Raw genomic sequence first — 16,776 nt, forward strand, 5'->3', positions numbered from 1 at the left:
ACAAATAGACCATTTGCTGGCCCTGTCACCCATAAACACACATCCCCGGCATGAGAAGGTGTGTGTGTGTGTGTGTGTCAATGTCTTCGGCCTCATAGTTCGTCCACTGGATCGTTGACTGTATTGATTTGCTATGGTTTCTGCATTTATTGCTGAAAGTGATGACAGGTCTTGCCATGAAGATTACCATCATCACCGGCATCGCATAACGAGCGATAACACTATCACACTCGAGTCAATACCGGAGCCAAATTACCCCAATCAATGACTATAACTAGCTAGGCAGGGATTCGATTTTGGCAGAAGGTCTTTGCCCAATGATCCTTTAAGCTCACTAAATGGCTGAGGTGCTATAACAACCACTGCCAAGTGGATTCTGATGTAAACAAACAGGTCCAGTATACAGGAAAATACATATATGGGTACATTAGGAGGCTGGCAGAAGTGTGAAGTGTAATAAAGTGAGTGTGTGACTAGAGGGCTGCTTGTTCAAATATCCAGACTATAGCTGGAATAAATATTTTCACTTCCTGAACAACCACGGATTAGCTTTCCTCAGTGGTAGAAGTACTCAGATCCATAAAAGCAGCAGTACCACAGTGTAGAAGAACTCCAAGTTTAAGTCCTGTATTTATTAATAAATTTAACTATGTAAGTATTATCCCTGAGATGTTCTTATGTATCCATAGTACTGTAAAAGTAGCCTACTTGTGATGGTGGTGCATCAATGTGCAAACAGCATTTAGACCATCGTAAGAGGAAATTTATTTTGTGTACTTTTTTGTTCTAGTTCTTCTAACATTTTTTAGGAGGATGGGGTTGCACTAGGGGGAATTTGGACTGGGGGATTTTTGATATCTGATATTTTTGATATATAAACACTCTGGAAATGATTATAATATTTTGGAAATCTTAATCTGCAACGTCAAATAAATGTACTGCAGTAAAAAGTTCAATATTTTCCTCTGAATTGTAGAGGAGTGGAAGCATGAAGTAGCATAAAATGGAAATACTCAAGTAAAGTAAAAGTGCCCTTAGAGTTTAACTTAAGTATTATACTTAAGTAAATGTGCTTAGTTAGCTGCTGGTGAGCTGAACACTCAAACTGCTCCAGTGGAAAACAGTGAACTCATTAACAATACAAATGAGATCAACACTACAATATGAATAACAAATGTTGAACAATAACTTCTGACAAACATATTTTATTTTAATTCTTTCATATTTAACAGTTTTTGACTACAGGTGAAAAAGAAATCAGAGCTTTTACTGGACATATAAAATGGCTTTAATAACAGCTAATAGAAACTCCACACGGATGCATGGAGTCTACCACGGATACAAACTAATTTCTGGGGTCGCCATATGGTGCTTTGACTGTTGGCATGCAGCTGCTCTTGACTTTAAATGAGACAGTAAATGAATTGGCCGGCCGAGGGGCCGAGGTGAAACGCCTCGGTAATAGCCGAGGGGATTCGCCATACTGAGAGCGCATCAACAAATCACACCGCAGCTCATTGCATATTCAGGCTGATAATTGAGCTCTGGGAAGGTCTCGATCCCATCGGGTGCCAACAGTGATGAGGAAGTCAGCTGCTCCGGGTTTCTGTGGTGTTTCTATGGGGATGGAGGAAGGAACGGGAGCGGTTGGGCTTGTGATTTATGCAACGGCAAACATTTGAGATTGATTTGAGATTGGCTGTCGAGGGGATGGAGACTTGGGCAGGAAAGTAAATAAAAGGATTATTTGATCCCATATGTCAGTAAATTTCAAAATGTGCTGCAGCTTTCATCCTATAGTGATTAGGTATTATTTGATTTTAACTAATATTTGATGGACAGCTGGTTATGAGGTATTAACAATCTATAGTGACTCGATATGGATGTTCTAAATCAGCTCTGAGCCATCTCTGTGAGTATTAAATTGTTGTTTTCCTCCTCTTTGAGTGTTTTGGACACTATTTCTTATAAATAGCCAGACACTTGGACAGCCTCAGGCCATGCCTCTGGCTCTGCATGTGAAGCAGAGATTGACGAGACTCCCAATGCTCGAGTTTTATTCATCCACCACGCTCTCTGTGAAGTCTCACTGCCTTGACATGTCCGCAATACACACACACACACACACACACACACACGGAGGGCATCTGTTTGCGAACGAACACACATACAGATCCTTGAAAATAAATGCATACATACATAAACAGGTAGTACAAAAGCACAAAATACACACATATACGCGTTCAGAAGCAGACACAGTGATGTACACATGTACACACACAAAGACACACACATGCACGCACACACGCGCACACAACACAAAACACACCTTCAGGCTTAGCCTCTGCTTTCAATTACCAGACGGACCGAGGGGAAATCAAAACTTTGACACACCAGGTTGGAAAAGGAGAGCAGGGAAGCCAAGCAGTGCCAGAGGCGTTCACACGCACACGGACATGCACGCCCATACACAGTCGCACAGCAGCGGTGCACACAGCCTCAGCCTCGGCTTTCAAGCAGGCGACAGGCCAAGGTGTACCGAGAATGTAAAAACATGACATTGAAGGAAGGGAAAAAAAAGTCGTGTAGCTCAGTTCGTAGCCATGTTTTTTTTTTTTTTTCCCTCTATAGCTGCCTCAAGGGAGGTGAGTGTGCATGGGAGGGGCTGGTGAACTACTATGACCTGACTACTTACTTTTATTTTATGAAACCGTTCTGCTCATGAGGGTATTTCCCAGTGGTTTGCTTTGGGGTTGTGTTATCAAAGACAGGGTTTTATTCAAGTGATTCCTAATGACTCGATGTCCACACAAGTGTCTTCATTTATGACAGTAACGTCAGATGAGTTCACTTTTTGCATGACACACACACAGCAAAACTATAATTACAACCACTTTAAAGTTAGTGAGGTCACAAATAACCAAAATCCTGGATATGAGATAACATGGATAACATTATTAAATCACATATGTCACATTTATAATGTTTAGACAGTGAGCAGATAGGATGATGTCACATTTATGTCTCAAGTAAACTTCTAAACTGAAACAGGACAATTCCAAACCAAACCTGGAACTTGTATTGTATATTTTATGCTAAAATTGTGACATTAAATTAGATTTTTGAGGCAGCAGTGGTCACAGACACAAACCAGCTGTTCAAGAGTTACCATGAATGAAAACAAGCTCACTTTACTCAATAACTACTGTTGACATGTCCTTGTGTAGCGTGTTTCCCCTCCCTTGTTTTTTCCACTGGAATCGCTCAGAGGTCAACAGTCAACAGTCCAGGCATCGCAGCTGTAATGTTTAGCTCTGAGGTGTGAACTTGTGAAACTTGAGTGTGAAGCAGGCTGCTGCTGCAAAATGTCATCTGTTCTCAGCCAGAGTAAATAAGAAGAATAATCATTATGTTTACACGTGCTGCGATAATTCCGTACTGACCTTATTCTAATTAAGACAATAATTTGACTAAGCCGTTTACTCCTGTAACATTAGATAACTGATGATGTGGTGTCTGGACTATAAATTCAGACACGCACGGCCACTCACAGCTGTATTTCTTTCCTTACCTCATTTCTTTTGGCCACTCGTCTGGCCACGATGAGTTGGATCATCCCACGCTTGTTGCCTTCCGTTGACATCGACTTGCGTAGCGTCTCCATGGCGTCCTGGTTGGTTTTGCCCAATAGAGACTCCCCGTTGACGGCAATCAACTGGTCGTTCACTCGTAGCCGTCCGTCCTGTTGGTGGATGAGAAATTACATGTAAGAAGAAGTGTCTTTTTGTTGTTAAAAATATTAAAAGAACAAAAAAGCAAATACTAAATAGTAGAAATGTTCTGACTGCCAAACAGGACGAGCTATGTGGTTAAAAAAAAAAGAGAAGCATCTCCCACTTAACAATAACCTTTATCTAATCACAAGGCGAACAGTCTCACTCTCAGAGTGTATCCTGTTTCTAGACGTGATCTAATCTTTAAGAAGTGTGCTTTTAAGTCCATTATCATGTGTTGTCAACACAAGCTTGTTTGTGTGAAAAAACAATCAAGCTGAAATTGACTGTGGCACTACAGACTGCGACAGAAAATAGGGCACTTTATGTTCATAGATTTTTATCACAAATTAAGCTTTTCTTGATAGTTGCCAAGATACAGAAATGTGTTTTTATCACACTTCCTCTGCCAGAAGCATGTTGAGAGAATTGAATGAGTGACTATGAGATAAAAAAAAAAAAAAAAACTTGGCTTGATGCAGCCTGAGAGTTAAGTTTAATGCCTTTTATGACCTTTTTAAGACCAAATGTTAAGCTCTGGAAGTGTGTGTGTGTGTGTGTGCAGGTCAATGTTTTAAGTGTTCATAGAGGAAGTTCGGCTTATCTAGGTAGGAAGAGAGATAAGGATTAGGTCTGTCTAAATGTTGCCAAAGACATAAATCTGGTTCTGGTAGTTAAAAGTTAAAAAAGTTTAAAAAAAAAACAACCTTGCAGGCTGCTCCTCCGTTTATGATGGATTTGACAAAGATGCCCAGGTCAGCGTGGTTCTCCTTGGAGCGGTTGCCTTTAACGCTGACACCTAAACCTGCTGAACCCGAGTCGCTGAGGGGGATCTCGAAGGTCAGAAACTCCCTGGTCCCGTCTGGAGTCAGGACTAACTCATCTTCTTCTGTCTTCTGTAAGAGGAGAAACAAAGACAGAGACTGACTTCAATCCTAGACAGCAACAACAACAACAGAGCATACATAAATATCTACAGAGCAAAGACACGGTTTACATTTAAATGCATTTAAATGCTCATGTACCATGATGCATATGTAATTACACAAACCAAAAACATTCATGCGTTTATTCCAGCCTTAAGCAGTGACACAGAAGGCCTTCAGCACTGCCATACTTTCACCGTGTTCCTGCGGGTGAGCCAAGGGCCAAAAAGTTGAAAGGACATTCATTTGGGCACTTGAGGTTAATGAAAAGTACTTGCATATGAATTGCAGCAGGGCAGTTAGCAAGGAGGCAAATCAGAGAGTGAGCTCATTAGCTACATCAGATATATAAGTGTTGAACAGTCTCGAGCTCGTATATGTTAAATCGGGTACTTAGTATAAGCAGGCACGGACTTATCTTCTATATTCAAAGCATAAGGCTCTGGTTCATCTATACTAAAGCATGTAGGTTGGTCTTTACAACTTTTAGGAAGTGTGAGTCTCATATTAGAACAGGATTTTATAAGAATCAGGTTGTTGGCTTTGGTTTTCCGTGCCGGTGGAAAAGAGAATGACTGAATCCATGCTGGTAGTCAAAGGAAGGAAGGATGATGTAGTCAGATACACATGTAGCTCCTCCAGTTTGTGTTGTTTGTTCCCGATGTGTAGCCTGAACCTAGTCTTCATCAATACTTCTGAATTCGTGGGCCTCGTCTCCCACGTGGGAAGAATAACAGTCCAGTTTGCAACCAGTTCCAGCAATAAGAAACACAGTAACACAAGCCTGTATTAAGGTTTACATGATCGTGTAGTAATATTATGTTAACCTAATTCTGAGCAGGTTACAATATCAATTTACAAAGTGAAATAACATTTTTGGCTCAAAAAACTGTTGTGTGTGTGTGTGTGTATAGTGAACCTGCAGCTGCTTCACACTTAAAGCTTTCCAGCCACAAGGGATATCTAACAAAAGCTACGCATTAACCAAAACAAATCGTGTTACTGTGAAGCAGCTGCAGGTACACAACATACATACATGTAAGTGTTTCCACACCTGCAATACAAAGTTGTTGGCATCAATCCATGTTTGTACATCTGTTAGCACATTTCCGTTGGTTACATGGTATTATTGCGTGCATACTTCTTACTGTTACTCACGCAAAATTGTTTATTTATTAATCTACAGAAAAAGCGCCCATTGAAATAGTGTATTTATATCTTTTAAAGCCTTTTATATCTCATATTCACATAGCTGTATCCATCCAATATCCATCACAATTAGATTTTTTTTTTTTTTTGGACTACTGCCTGATTGTGAACCAGTACATGGTCTGCGTTTATACAGGACCTTTCTAGTCTTCCGACCACTCGGAGCGCTTTACGCTACATGCCAACATTCACCCATCCACACACGTTCATACACTGATGAGAGAGGCTGCCATGCGAGGTGCCAACCTGCTCATCAGGAGTTCTAATACTCAATCACACACACACGCATACTTGCACTGATGGCACAGCCTTTAGGAGTAATTTGGGGTTCAGTATCTTGCCCCATGGACGCTTCAACATGCGAACGGCGGATCGAAACGCCAATCTTCTGAACAATGGACGACCTGCTCTACCTCCTGAGCCACAGCCACCCCATAAAGTACTGTATCAATTGCTTGAATAAAGCACAAACTCTAAATATGACAACATTTATTATGATTGAATTAAATCCCAAGTCAGCCAAGTAACACCCCTCACCTTTACAAGCCTAACCTTATCCCTGACAGTCATAGTTTTAATATTAAGCCTAAACCTTTAATCTTTGTCTTTATAAGTCTACAATAAGTCAGAGTTCTTTAAAAAGGATTCAGACAGATGCACGCAAACTAACCGAAGAGAAAAATTCAACACGCCATGCACCTGGATCGTGATGCCAAGTGCGTCAAACAGCCAGTAAACTTCACAGTAACCCTGCATGAACACAGCAGCCTAATTGACATGCTGAGTGCTCTCTCTTTCTCTCTCTTCCCCTCCACAACAGGTGCTACTCTCACTCTTTCTTTATATTCATTCTCCCCTCTCTCTCTCTCTCTCTCTCTCTTCCAGCTCAACAATAAAAAGCTATTCTCTCTTGGTTGTTATTTGACAGCTGTCCTCTGAATAGATGGGTGCGTGCACGCTCGCGCCTGGCAATTATTGTGCACGCCTAATGAATTCAATCATCGGGCTCGGTGTCAGCATGTCATTAGCTCCCTTTGTTTGCTGGGAGAGAGATGGAATTGCTCTGGGTGGAACGGAGGAGGGAGAAAGAGGATGGAGGGAGAGGCAAAATGGGGGGTGGGGGGGGGGGAGAAGAGGTGGAGGCAGAGACAGGAGAGGAGGAGGGCAAAACAAGGATGTATAGAGGAAGAGGGAGAGGGAGGGAAGAGAAGAAAGGAAGGAAGGAGGGAAGATAAAGGGAGAGCAAGCATGATGAGCACTGTCAGGGTGTCTGCATGTTTCAGAAAGACAAATTAATGCTACCTGGAAATATGAGACAAAAAAAATATGACTGAACAAAGCAGAAAACATCCAATTTGATATTAGACAACTTATGGGAAGTGCTGAGGAATGATAACATAAGACAACAGGAATTTAATTATTTTGTTGCCTCAAGTCAAATTCATTCTGCCCAGAATTAAATTAAACACTAATTAAAAAGTGACTAACAACGACTTAATCCTCTTAAATTGAAAATGGTCAGAATAAAAAAAAAAAATACACAACAGGAAATTATTACAACTCAAAAATATAATTGTGATCAATAAAGCAGATAAGATGATTTCAAGGTTAAAAATAACATCTATTAATTGATGTAATGCACTTCCAGACAAATGTTTTTGTTTTTACGTTATCACTGTTGCAACAAGTTTTATTTCATGACAACTGTCACAGCTGTAGCTAATTAACATTAATTCCATGAGTTGGCCAAACTACAAGTGAAACTGGTGTCTTGTTAATATCCTCTCTTCATGCCAGAGTCTATACTATTTATGCTCAGCCAAGAAACACCAACATATAGCAGTTTGATGTTTGAAAAGTTAGCGAGTCATCATGCTGTTAAAAAAGACCAACAGAGTGCTAAATCTAGTTGGTCATGTAATTATTACATAGATACTGTAGTTAGCGGACAGTAAACAGAAGTCAGACTCTTCCAGTTAAACCTTTAAGCACATTATGTCACAGTATTGGATGCCCACTGTGAAGAAGCTCATCCTGTCAGTCTTTGCAGCTTATGCTAAAGAAGCTAAAGTGCAGAGCTGACAAATGTTTGCTGAAACTTTACTCTTTTTGATGATTCAAAAGTTATTAAAGGACCAGCGTGTAGGATTTAGTGGCATCTAGCAGTGAGGTTGCAGATTGCAACCAATTGTTTACCCCTCCCCTTCCACGCATGTAGGAGAACCTAGGCCTTCTCTAGAGCCAGCGTTTGGTTTGTACGTTCTGGGCTACTGTAGAAACATGGCAGTGCAAAATGGCGGGCTTTGTTGAAGAGGACCTGCTCACTATGTAGATATAAAGGGCTCATTCTAAGCTAACGAAAACACAACAATTCTTATTTTCAGGTGATTATACAGTAATTAAAACATACTTATGAATATTATACTCCATTTCTGCCAAGTCTGTTCTGCTAGATGCCGCTAAATTCAGCACACTGCACCTTTAAGTTTTGTTTTTCAATAAGACCAAGAAACTGGTGTGTTTAGGTATTTACATCATGTAATTTCCAGTAATTAGGAGCTAGATGGCTCAGTAGTTTACTAGCATAACAGTTAAACATCTAAGCACATTACAGTATTGTTTTAAATGTATTATCTTAAAAGTTCTGAATTGGTACGTCCACTTTACAGAGCTGTGAATTAACTAGTCCCGTCAGTCTGTGACGCTAACGTTAGCTCAAGCAGCTAATGTGTATTCCTGACAACTGTATCATTAGCAGTCGAGGATATCAAAATGTGGTCATTACAATCTTTTACCATAAGTTTATCATTATTGCCATAGTGTGTAACAGTGGTACAACCTTTTGATATTATCATAAATGGACACAATTAGTAAATGTGGGCTACATTTGGTAAATTAGCTAGAAAATTAGCTAACAAACTAAAGCAACTACATCATTATATAACACATAAAAATAGGTTTGTGATTATGTTTGATTTAAAAAAAAAGCAGTGAATACCATGTAGACAATCAATACAGCCATGGAGATTAATTTAAAGAGCCACAATTTCAATGCTAAGAGAAGATATTGGTAAAAAAAAAAAAGTAATAAATCCAAATTTGATTTTCAGCTCCACCCTTAAACATACCTTATCTGACATTTTCAGAGATAAATAAAGGACCTGACTGATGAGAGCGGAGGCAGGGAGGGGGGGAAAGCGAGAGGGTTAAAATAAATAAAAGCACAGGCACACAGAGAAGGAAAGAAAGCACAAAGTAAGCAGAGTAGAGGAGCGAAGGTGAGAGGAGTGAGAAGAGTGATGGGCACGAGAGCAGGGACAGAGACAAATGGCGCAAGGGTGAAAAGGCGAGGGAGCTGAAAAGAAAAAGGGTGAAAAGAATGAGAGAGCGCGAGCATGACAATGACAGTGTGAGCGAGCGAGGGAGTGTGAATGAAAGGCCGACAGAAAGGGATGAATCCATGTGGAACACAAAAGGAGACAGACACTGCCACCTCTCTCACTGTACGTCTGTATCTCTCGCCCTCCCTCTCTCCATCTTCTTCTTTCTCTACCTCCTACCTTTTTCACCCATCTCTCTCTACCGCTCTTTCTTTTGCTTTTTTTTTTTTTTTTTTTTTTTCAAAATCCATCTCCCTTATGCTCATTTCATCTTTTTTTCTGTGTCGGTCTCCCCTCTCTCACCCTCATTTTCTTTCTCCAGCTTCCATCATCTCTCTATATTCCTACCTCCATCTCCTTCTTCCTTTCGATTTCTCCTTCACATTTCTTTCTAAGGTCATATCCCACACAAAGCTGGCTAAATTTGAATGGCCGACAGTCTCTAGAGTGGATAAATCTGAAAAGGTATCCTTGCCTGTGGATGAGGGGGAAAAAGAGCTTTTGGAAAACTACGGCATGAGCCTGTTCAAACATGGCCGGTTGCTGTGCAGCAGTTAGGTTCAGAGTCCAACTTTCTGTTGCCTATAACTCTCTCCTGCGGTTATAAAATAGATTTGATTGACATCTCAGCACACAACAAATCACCATTTTCTGCTTTTTAAGTTGTCTGACAACTGACATAGAAAGACATCGTCCCACACCTCACGAGAAGTTGCCTGTAATGCAGTTTTTTGGGGGGTTTTTTTTGGCGCTTTTTGCCTTTACTGGACAGTTATTGGCAAAGAGGCCGACAGGAAACAAGGGGAAAGAGATGGATTTGACATGCAACAAAGGTCCCTCGCCAGACTTGTACCAGGCACGTTGCAGATATGTGGCATTCGCAGTAAGCATTCGCGCTCTTGTGATGCATAATTCTGTTGTTTTACGGCTGAAAGAAAACAAATAAGAAGAGATTTAACTCTCGTTCTATTGTTTTTTTTGCTTTTAAGGCTGGACTCTTTACGCAAGAGGCCTGACATCACTAGCGTGGATGCACAGACTCCACACTGTTTTCAGATTTAGCCATTTAGTATGAACATATCACACATATTTCATCACCTGTTTCCTTTCAGTGTCTCTCTCCTTGCTCCCTCCCTTTCCTCTCATCTGCCTCCTACCCACCCCTGAACCTCCCCTGCATCGTACATCTAATGCATGTTGCTCACCCTCAGAGCCTCTGGACCTCCTTTTCTTTGTATTCTACGGAGCGAGTCAATCTTAAGCATTAAGAGAAGTCAAACTCATTTCCACTTTCTTCTTATTCTCCCCACATACAAACTTCTCTCCACTGCAGCGCCTGACACGATTAGCGGGTCGACAGCGAGCTCAACTTTGGCCGAGCGGACCTGTCGATTTGACGGCATCTTGAGGGGGGGATTTTTTTTTTTTTTTTCTTTAAAAGGAGGAGAGAGAGAGAGAGAGAGAGTGTGGGAAGGAGGGAGGGGAAGATAGCAGGGAGAAAGAGAGAAAGAGAGGGAGGGAGGTGAGAAGGAGGCAGTGAAGGGTGTAATTGGTCGAGGGAAGTCGGGCGTGGAGAGCATTGTTGGCTGTCTACTGTACCACAATCTATCTCTTTTTATTCATACTCTCTCTCCCTACTCCTCCCTTGCTTTCTATCACTACATTTAACTCCCATTCTCACCTGTTCCCTCTATATCTCCCCTTTCGTTCCTCTGTCTCACCCCTCTTCATCTATACGTATGGTCAAAAGTATGCGGACACACCTGCTCACATACTGGGAGCTGTTTTTCACGGTTTGGCCTATGATCCTGCGTTCAAATGACGGGGAAATCTTGATGCTTTCTCAACTCGAGTCTATTTTTTACCCCCTCGCTTACCCTCACTTGTCCTCCCCTCCCCTTTTTCTTTCCTCTTCTCTCTCTTTCTGACACGTCTCTCTGTAGCTCCATGCTGATAGACCATGAATATCAAATACCTGTGCGATCGACGGCGCTGAGACTGGCACAGCATGGAGGAGGAGGAGGAGGAGGAGGAGGAGGAGGAGGAGGAGAAGATGGCAGGTGTGTATGTATGTGTGTAACAGAGTGGGCAAGTGACAGAAAGACAGAGAGAGAAAGACAGAGAGAGAGAGAGAAGGCTGGTGTATATGGTGGATGTGTGTCAGTACAAGCATACAAAGCAGCATGCATACCCACCACCAATGTCGTCATCATCATATATTGTAGCTGTGCTGCACACACACACACACACGCACACACACATGCACGCACGCACACCACTGACACATGACAACTATAGCATATAAGAGAAGAATCGATTGATACACACATACACACACACACACACATACAGTCCCACTTCTCACTCGCTGTCCAAAACTAATCAGCTGCCCCCCTTTCTAGCTCTCACTCTCTCTCTCTCTCTCTCCCACTCGGACAGTCAAACTCTATGTGGCTTGCTCTTTAGGGCTCCACAGCCCACTAGAAACCATTTATAACCTCATCCAACTCCAAGCAATTACACCACCAGCTGCTCCCAGTCACTCCACGTGTGTGTGTGTGTGTGTGTGCGCACTAGTGTGTGAGTATACTTATGTGTGAATGTGTAGCCGTGTTCATGCATCTGAGGTGTTTGTGTGTGTGTGTGTATGTGTGTGAAATGCGCCATTTGGCTCGTGTGTTTTTGAGTTGGTGATGTGTATAAACCTCAGTGCGGTCTATGTATACTGTGAGTGTTTGTGGAGTGTGTGCTGTATGGGTGGCTGTAGCGTGTGTGTGTGTGTGTGTGTGTGTGTGTGTGTGTGTTTGTGTGTCTGTATACGGGCCAGGTGGCAGCTTGAAACATCACTTTAATTAAACCAGAGAGCCTGTTCTGTGGTAGAACGGCCCTCTCTGATTGACTCGTACGTGTCACCGGTGGGCCGGTACAGAACACCAGAAAACAGCATCAAGCCTGCTGCCACAGAGCTGCAACCATCGATCACTGCAGCTATCCTACTGTGCTAATAATGACACAAAGTTATGTAACTCCAGTAATCATTCACTGTTATCTAGCTAGTATGCACCAAAAGCAACGGTAGAGGGATTATTCAGATCCTTTACTCGAGTAAAAGTGACACTATAATTAAGTAAAAATACTCCGTTACAAGCAAAAGACATCAATCCACAATCCAAATCTAGAAAAAGTTCATAAATGTTATCAGTAAAACGCACTTAAGAGTAAAAATTTGCTGTAGCTGGTCAACATGAAGCTACTTTGAAGTAGTTTGGACACTGGTGGATAAAGTAACTATGACTGTCAGGTGAATGTAGTGGAGAAAAAAGAACATATTTCCCTCTGAAAGGTGAAAGGGGAGAATAGTAAGATAGAAAAATACTCAACGTACAAGACATTACGTCAAAATGGCACTTAAGTATAGTACTTTGACCCAAAGTCATACTTCTGTCTGACTCTACGAGTTGAATTCAATGAAAGATGTGTTAAAGAACACGTACACTCACTCAAACCTTTACTGTGTAGATAAAGAGGCTCTTCATTCAATGCGGTGCTTGACGCTTTTACTGATTTGATTTATAGATGTGATGTAATCATTACTACATGCATTAAACCGACAGAAAACCATTAATAACGCTATAGGTATTCATCATCCATGAAGGTCAAGGAATCAACAGTTTGTCATTCCTACAAAAAAAAAAAAAAAAAAAACACAGCAGCTGCTTTCATGGACTGTCATTCCTTTAACCACAGAAGCGAACCGCTCTGTGAATTGACTTGTTTTCATGGGAAAAATTGTTGAAATACATCCTCTTAACCTTGATGATACGTGAAGGATGACTACAACTCTACAGTCAATGCCGCTGATTGTATCCTTTAACATGTTTTAATATGAACTGTGCTTCGTAAATAGCTAATTATCTGATAATTATGCGATAGTGAATAATATGCCTCTCTATGTCTTATGCAGTGACAAAATATTGCACAGTACGAAGACAATAAACATGATGTGTCATGCACTGACAATATTGCATTTTGCAAAATGTAGGTAAATAATAAATCTGGCACTGGCTGTGTTATGTTGTGTTATTAATGCAGTGGTTATGATGTGTCATATGATGTGTTAGCTGTATTCAAAACAGTTGTGACAAGTTGACCATATGATTCTACACAATGCCGCCAGACCTACTGAGCTATTAAAAGACATTTTATAACGTAACGTCGAGATAACGCAAATCTCTATATGATATTTATGCTGTGTCATGAACGGCCGACACATGTTCTGCTATGCTGATTGCTGTATCATACTATCAAGAAAATCTACATCATTACACTACAACGTGCTAACAGATTGCCGTTTCATAACAGCTTTGTGTCGAGAGAGAGAGAGGAGAGGAAACATGCACGCGTGTGATAGATAGCATCTTGGCACAGTGTTGCTGCATTATTACTGCTGCTGCTGCTGATGGCTTTTCAATATAGCGTAGCAGTAATTTTCCATAAGCCTGTGTGACTAATGGCGTAAACAATGGAGCCGAATGTTCACGTTATGGGTCCATTATGGAACTATCAGGGCAGGCATGTAGAGACGGATGCCTTTGATCAGTGCTCTATTGTAGGAGCCAGGTGCTGGGGAAGAGGATTTGCGTATTTAAGTGTGTCTTAAGTGTGTGTGTGTGTGTGACAGAAAGAGAAGGGGGAAGAGAGGGAGGATGGAATGAAATAGAGAGATGAAGAGAGGTAACAAAGACGGCTACAGGAGAGGTACAATGAAAATCGAGGAGGTAAAGCTGCTGAGAGACAGAGAGAACTCGACAAAGTGTTTTGTTTCTACAGACCATTGGCAAAGCGGTGAATTGCTTAAATGACTCCCAGTCTATTTGTGCAGCCACCCAAAGTATCTCATTTGCCTTTGATGCCTGTTTTTTTTTTCCCCCTATACAGCATAATGACCCAAGCTGGTGATGTCATGCAGCAGTTACCTCAATCAGCCAATGGGGTTTTCCGGTTGTCACGGGCTGTCTTGAATGCTAAAGGGAGCAGTCAAAGTCAACAGGTTAGACACAAGAGCCCCTAAATATTTAGACACCACTACTGACAATGACTTTGTACAGGTTATGTGATGAGGGATATCTGAGCCAAAAACACAGAGTGAGGTGCCCAAATGTTTAATAATGAGGGTCAAGGGTGTAAACGTCATGGCGGAGGGGTTGAAAGAAACATATTTTATAATGAATTAAGTAACGGCTAGGTTTAATGTTCTAAAACAAGGACATGGAATGAGTGAATGTTTCAGTCCATGTGCTTGAAAGCAGGATACAACACACCAGAGTGTCACCCGGCTAATGACAGCCTCTAGTGGGCTGCTGGAAACAACGTGGGTGATTTTTGGGTCATTGGACCGATTTCAAGAAGTGAGTGCTTTTTCCACTTCAGTTGTTGCATTTTGTCTGCCGTGTAACCCTTGATAGAGCTCCCTCTCAGAGGATGAGTCATGCTATGCCAACCTCAAAAAACCCCAGCTGGAGTGCCAGCAAACCTGCGGGTCTAAAAGCCGTCTACATGTTATGTTCTGAGAGATTTTTTTTTTTTCTCTGTGTTATTAATTGCACTTTTCTTAACTGAGTAAAGATGCAAAATGTAATGAATAAAACCATCATAGTGAGAAAAGCAAAACATATTCTTGAGCCCCATTAAGGCGCATTAAACGCAGCATGTGCTTCTTAACCTGCATTCAACCGCCTGTCAGTCACCTCTTCTAAAATAATCTTCTTTCAAGTTCAACTTTTACACCAACTTACAACTTTAACATTTAATATCTCTCAATAATGCTGAAATGATTTAGCAATAGGTTAGCAATGAAGGTATTCATCAAGTAAGATTGACAATCATTGGTTCCATATTCTCAAATGTGAGTATTCGCTACTTTTTTCTGTTTTTATAACATTATAAATTCAGAGAGTCTATGTAATATTTGCTGTAACAGCAGCCACTGTGGCCATGAGTTACAAATATGGGATAATGTTAACTGCAAAACATGCAACAGTAGCACAAATACAGTGACATCAAGTCAGCAAACTGACTTAGTAATGTTAGTTGCACAGCAATACCTATCTAAAGTTTGCTCTAATATTAGCTAATATTAGCCACCATAAGCTACTAGTAATACCAGACCATGAAAGGTTGTAGCAGCAAAAACCTGTGTATATACATGTGTACTGAACTGATCAAGGGTACTTTTTACTGCTTATGAATTTAACTTCTTAAATGTATTTGTAAAAGGAAGACTTTTTTATCTATTTTATATCTAAAAGTTGCACAGTCTCACTAAAATACTTTTGGTTTTTGGACTGTCGGTCTTTGGAGTGTGGAAACGTGCCCATCAATTTAGCAATTTTCTGACATTTTATAGATGAATCGATTCATCAAAAAAAGCATCAGATGATTTAATAATAAAAAAAAAAACAACATTAGTTGCTGCCCTACCTTTCTGTCCTGCATCTACTGAAAAGGTATCTATTACTTGAAAAAAGACTCTGTCCACTAAAAGCTGCCCTATTCCCTTAGAAGCACACCCTGCATCTAAAGCTGTACATCATCACAGTGCCTCTGCTGCTGCTGCTGCTGTTGTTGTTGTTGTTGTTGTTGTTGTTGGCGGCGGTGAGATGTTTAAAATGAAGCGCCTGACAACGGATAGCATCTGAAAGGCACTGAATCCATTATGGCGGTTGATGTTCCAGGAAAGGGTGAGGAGAGAAGAGAGAGAGAGAGACACACACATCTGGAGGGTTTGGAGTTCGGAAGACAGGAAAGGAGGGAGGTGAGAAGAGACAAAATGAGGGAGAGAGGAGACAGCAAGCATGACCGTGGTGTATTTCCTCAATCTATCTGGCTCCTCTCCCTGTGGTCGCATTGATCTTTTGGGAGGTAAACGTCCAAACAAGAGAAAATGAAACATTTCTTAAACCTTTCCCTAAGTCCTTAAAGGTGCCTGAGGCAATATTTTTATCTGCAGCACATATATACTTGTTTTTAGTCTATGTCTGCATTCACTGGGATACTATAGATTTGCCTTATTTGTCAAAATCCAACCAATCCAATACAAACTCCAACTGTTTGAAATGATTGGAGAGGAGATATTGTCAGGAATTGACCAGACTTAACACAAAATTGTCCCAAAAGTATCAATAAAGTCCTTCAAAACATTCAAAACTCAGGTATCTCTCATTGCTACTGAGCCTTAGGATGGCACAGTGCGACGATGTTTTAACTGGACAACTAAAAATATGCCATTTACCACATTGCTAACAACTCCCACTGAAATTGCAGTTAAGGTAGAAGGACCACTCAAGGAACGATACGCGCCGTCTCGTCTGAGCGTAAGCACACACGCGCGAGAGACGTGCCAGCTGCAGACACATAATCGACAATGTCCTACTGTAACGTTCCGCTATGATGAGGACCATCCACACACAGCTGGCAGATACGACCGCC

The 16,776-nt window shown here is 41.2% G+C and overlaps 1 protein-coding gene across 9 annotated transcripts in view; it reads right to left on the reverse strand.

The window, feature by feature from the left end:
* The window catches only part of LOC122994645 (partitioning defective 3 homolog), a 253,190-nt gene that overhangs the window by 94,843 nt on the left and 141,571 nt on the right, over positions 1–16,776 (reverse strand). For 6 of the 9 annotated variants that reach the window (XM_044369448.1, XM_044369454.1, XM_044369446.1 and 3 more), the window contains exons 13-15: positions 14,265–14,312; positions 4,481–4,669; positions 3,572–3,742 (exon numbers count right to left, since the gene is read on the reverse strand). In XM_044369448.1, the coding sequence (XP_044225383.1) occupies positions 3,572–3,742; positions 4,481–4,669; positions 14,265–14,312 (408 nt within the window). The remainder of the gene's footprint in view (positions 1–3,571; positions 3,743–4,480; positions 4,670–14,264; positions 14,313–16,776) is intronic. The other 3 variants (XM_044369447.1, XM_044369452.1, XM_044369451.1) reach the window with 1 other exon arrangement.

Source organism: Thunnus albacares, chromosome 12 (genome assembly GCF_914725855.1).
Source record: "Thunnus albacares chromosome 12, fThuAlb1.1, whole genome shotgun sequence".
NCBI lineage: Eukaryota > Metazoa > Chordata > Actinopteri > Scombriformes > Scombridae > Thunnus > Thunnus albacares.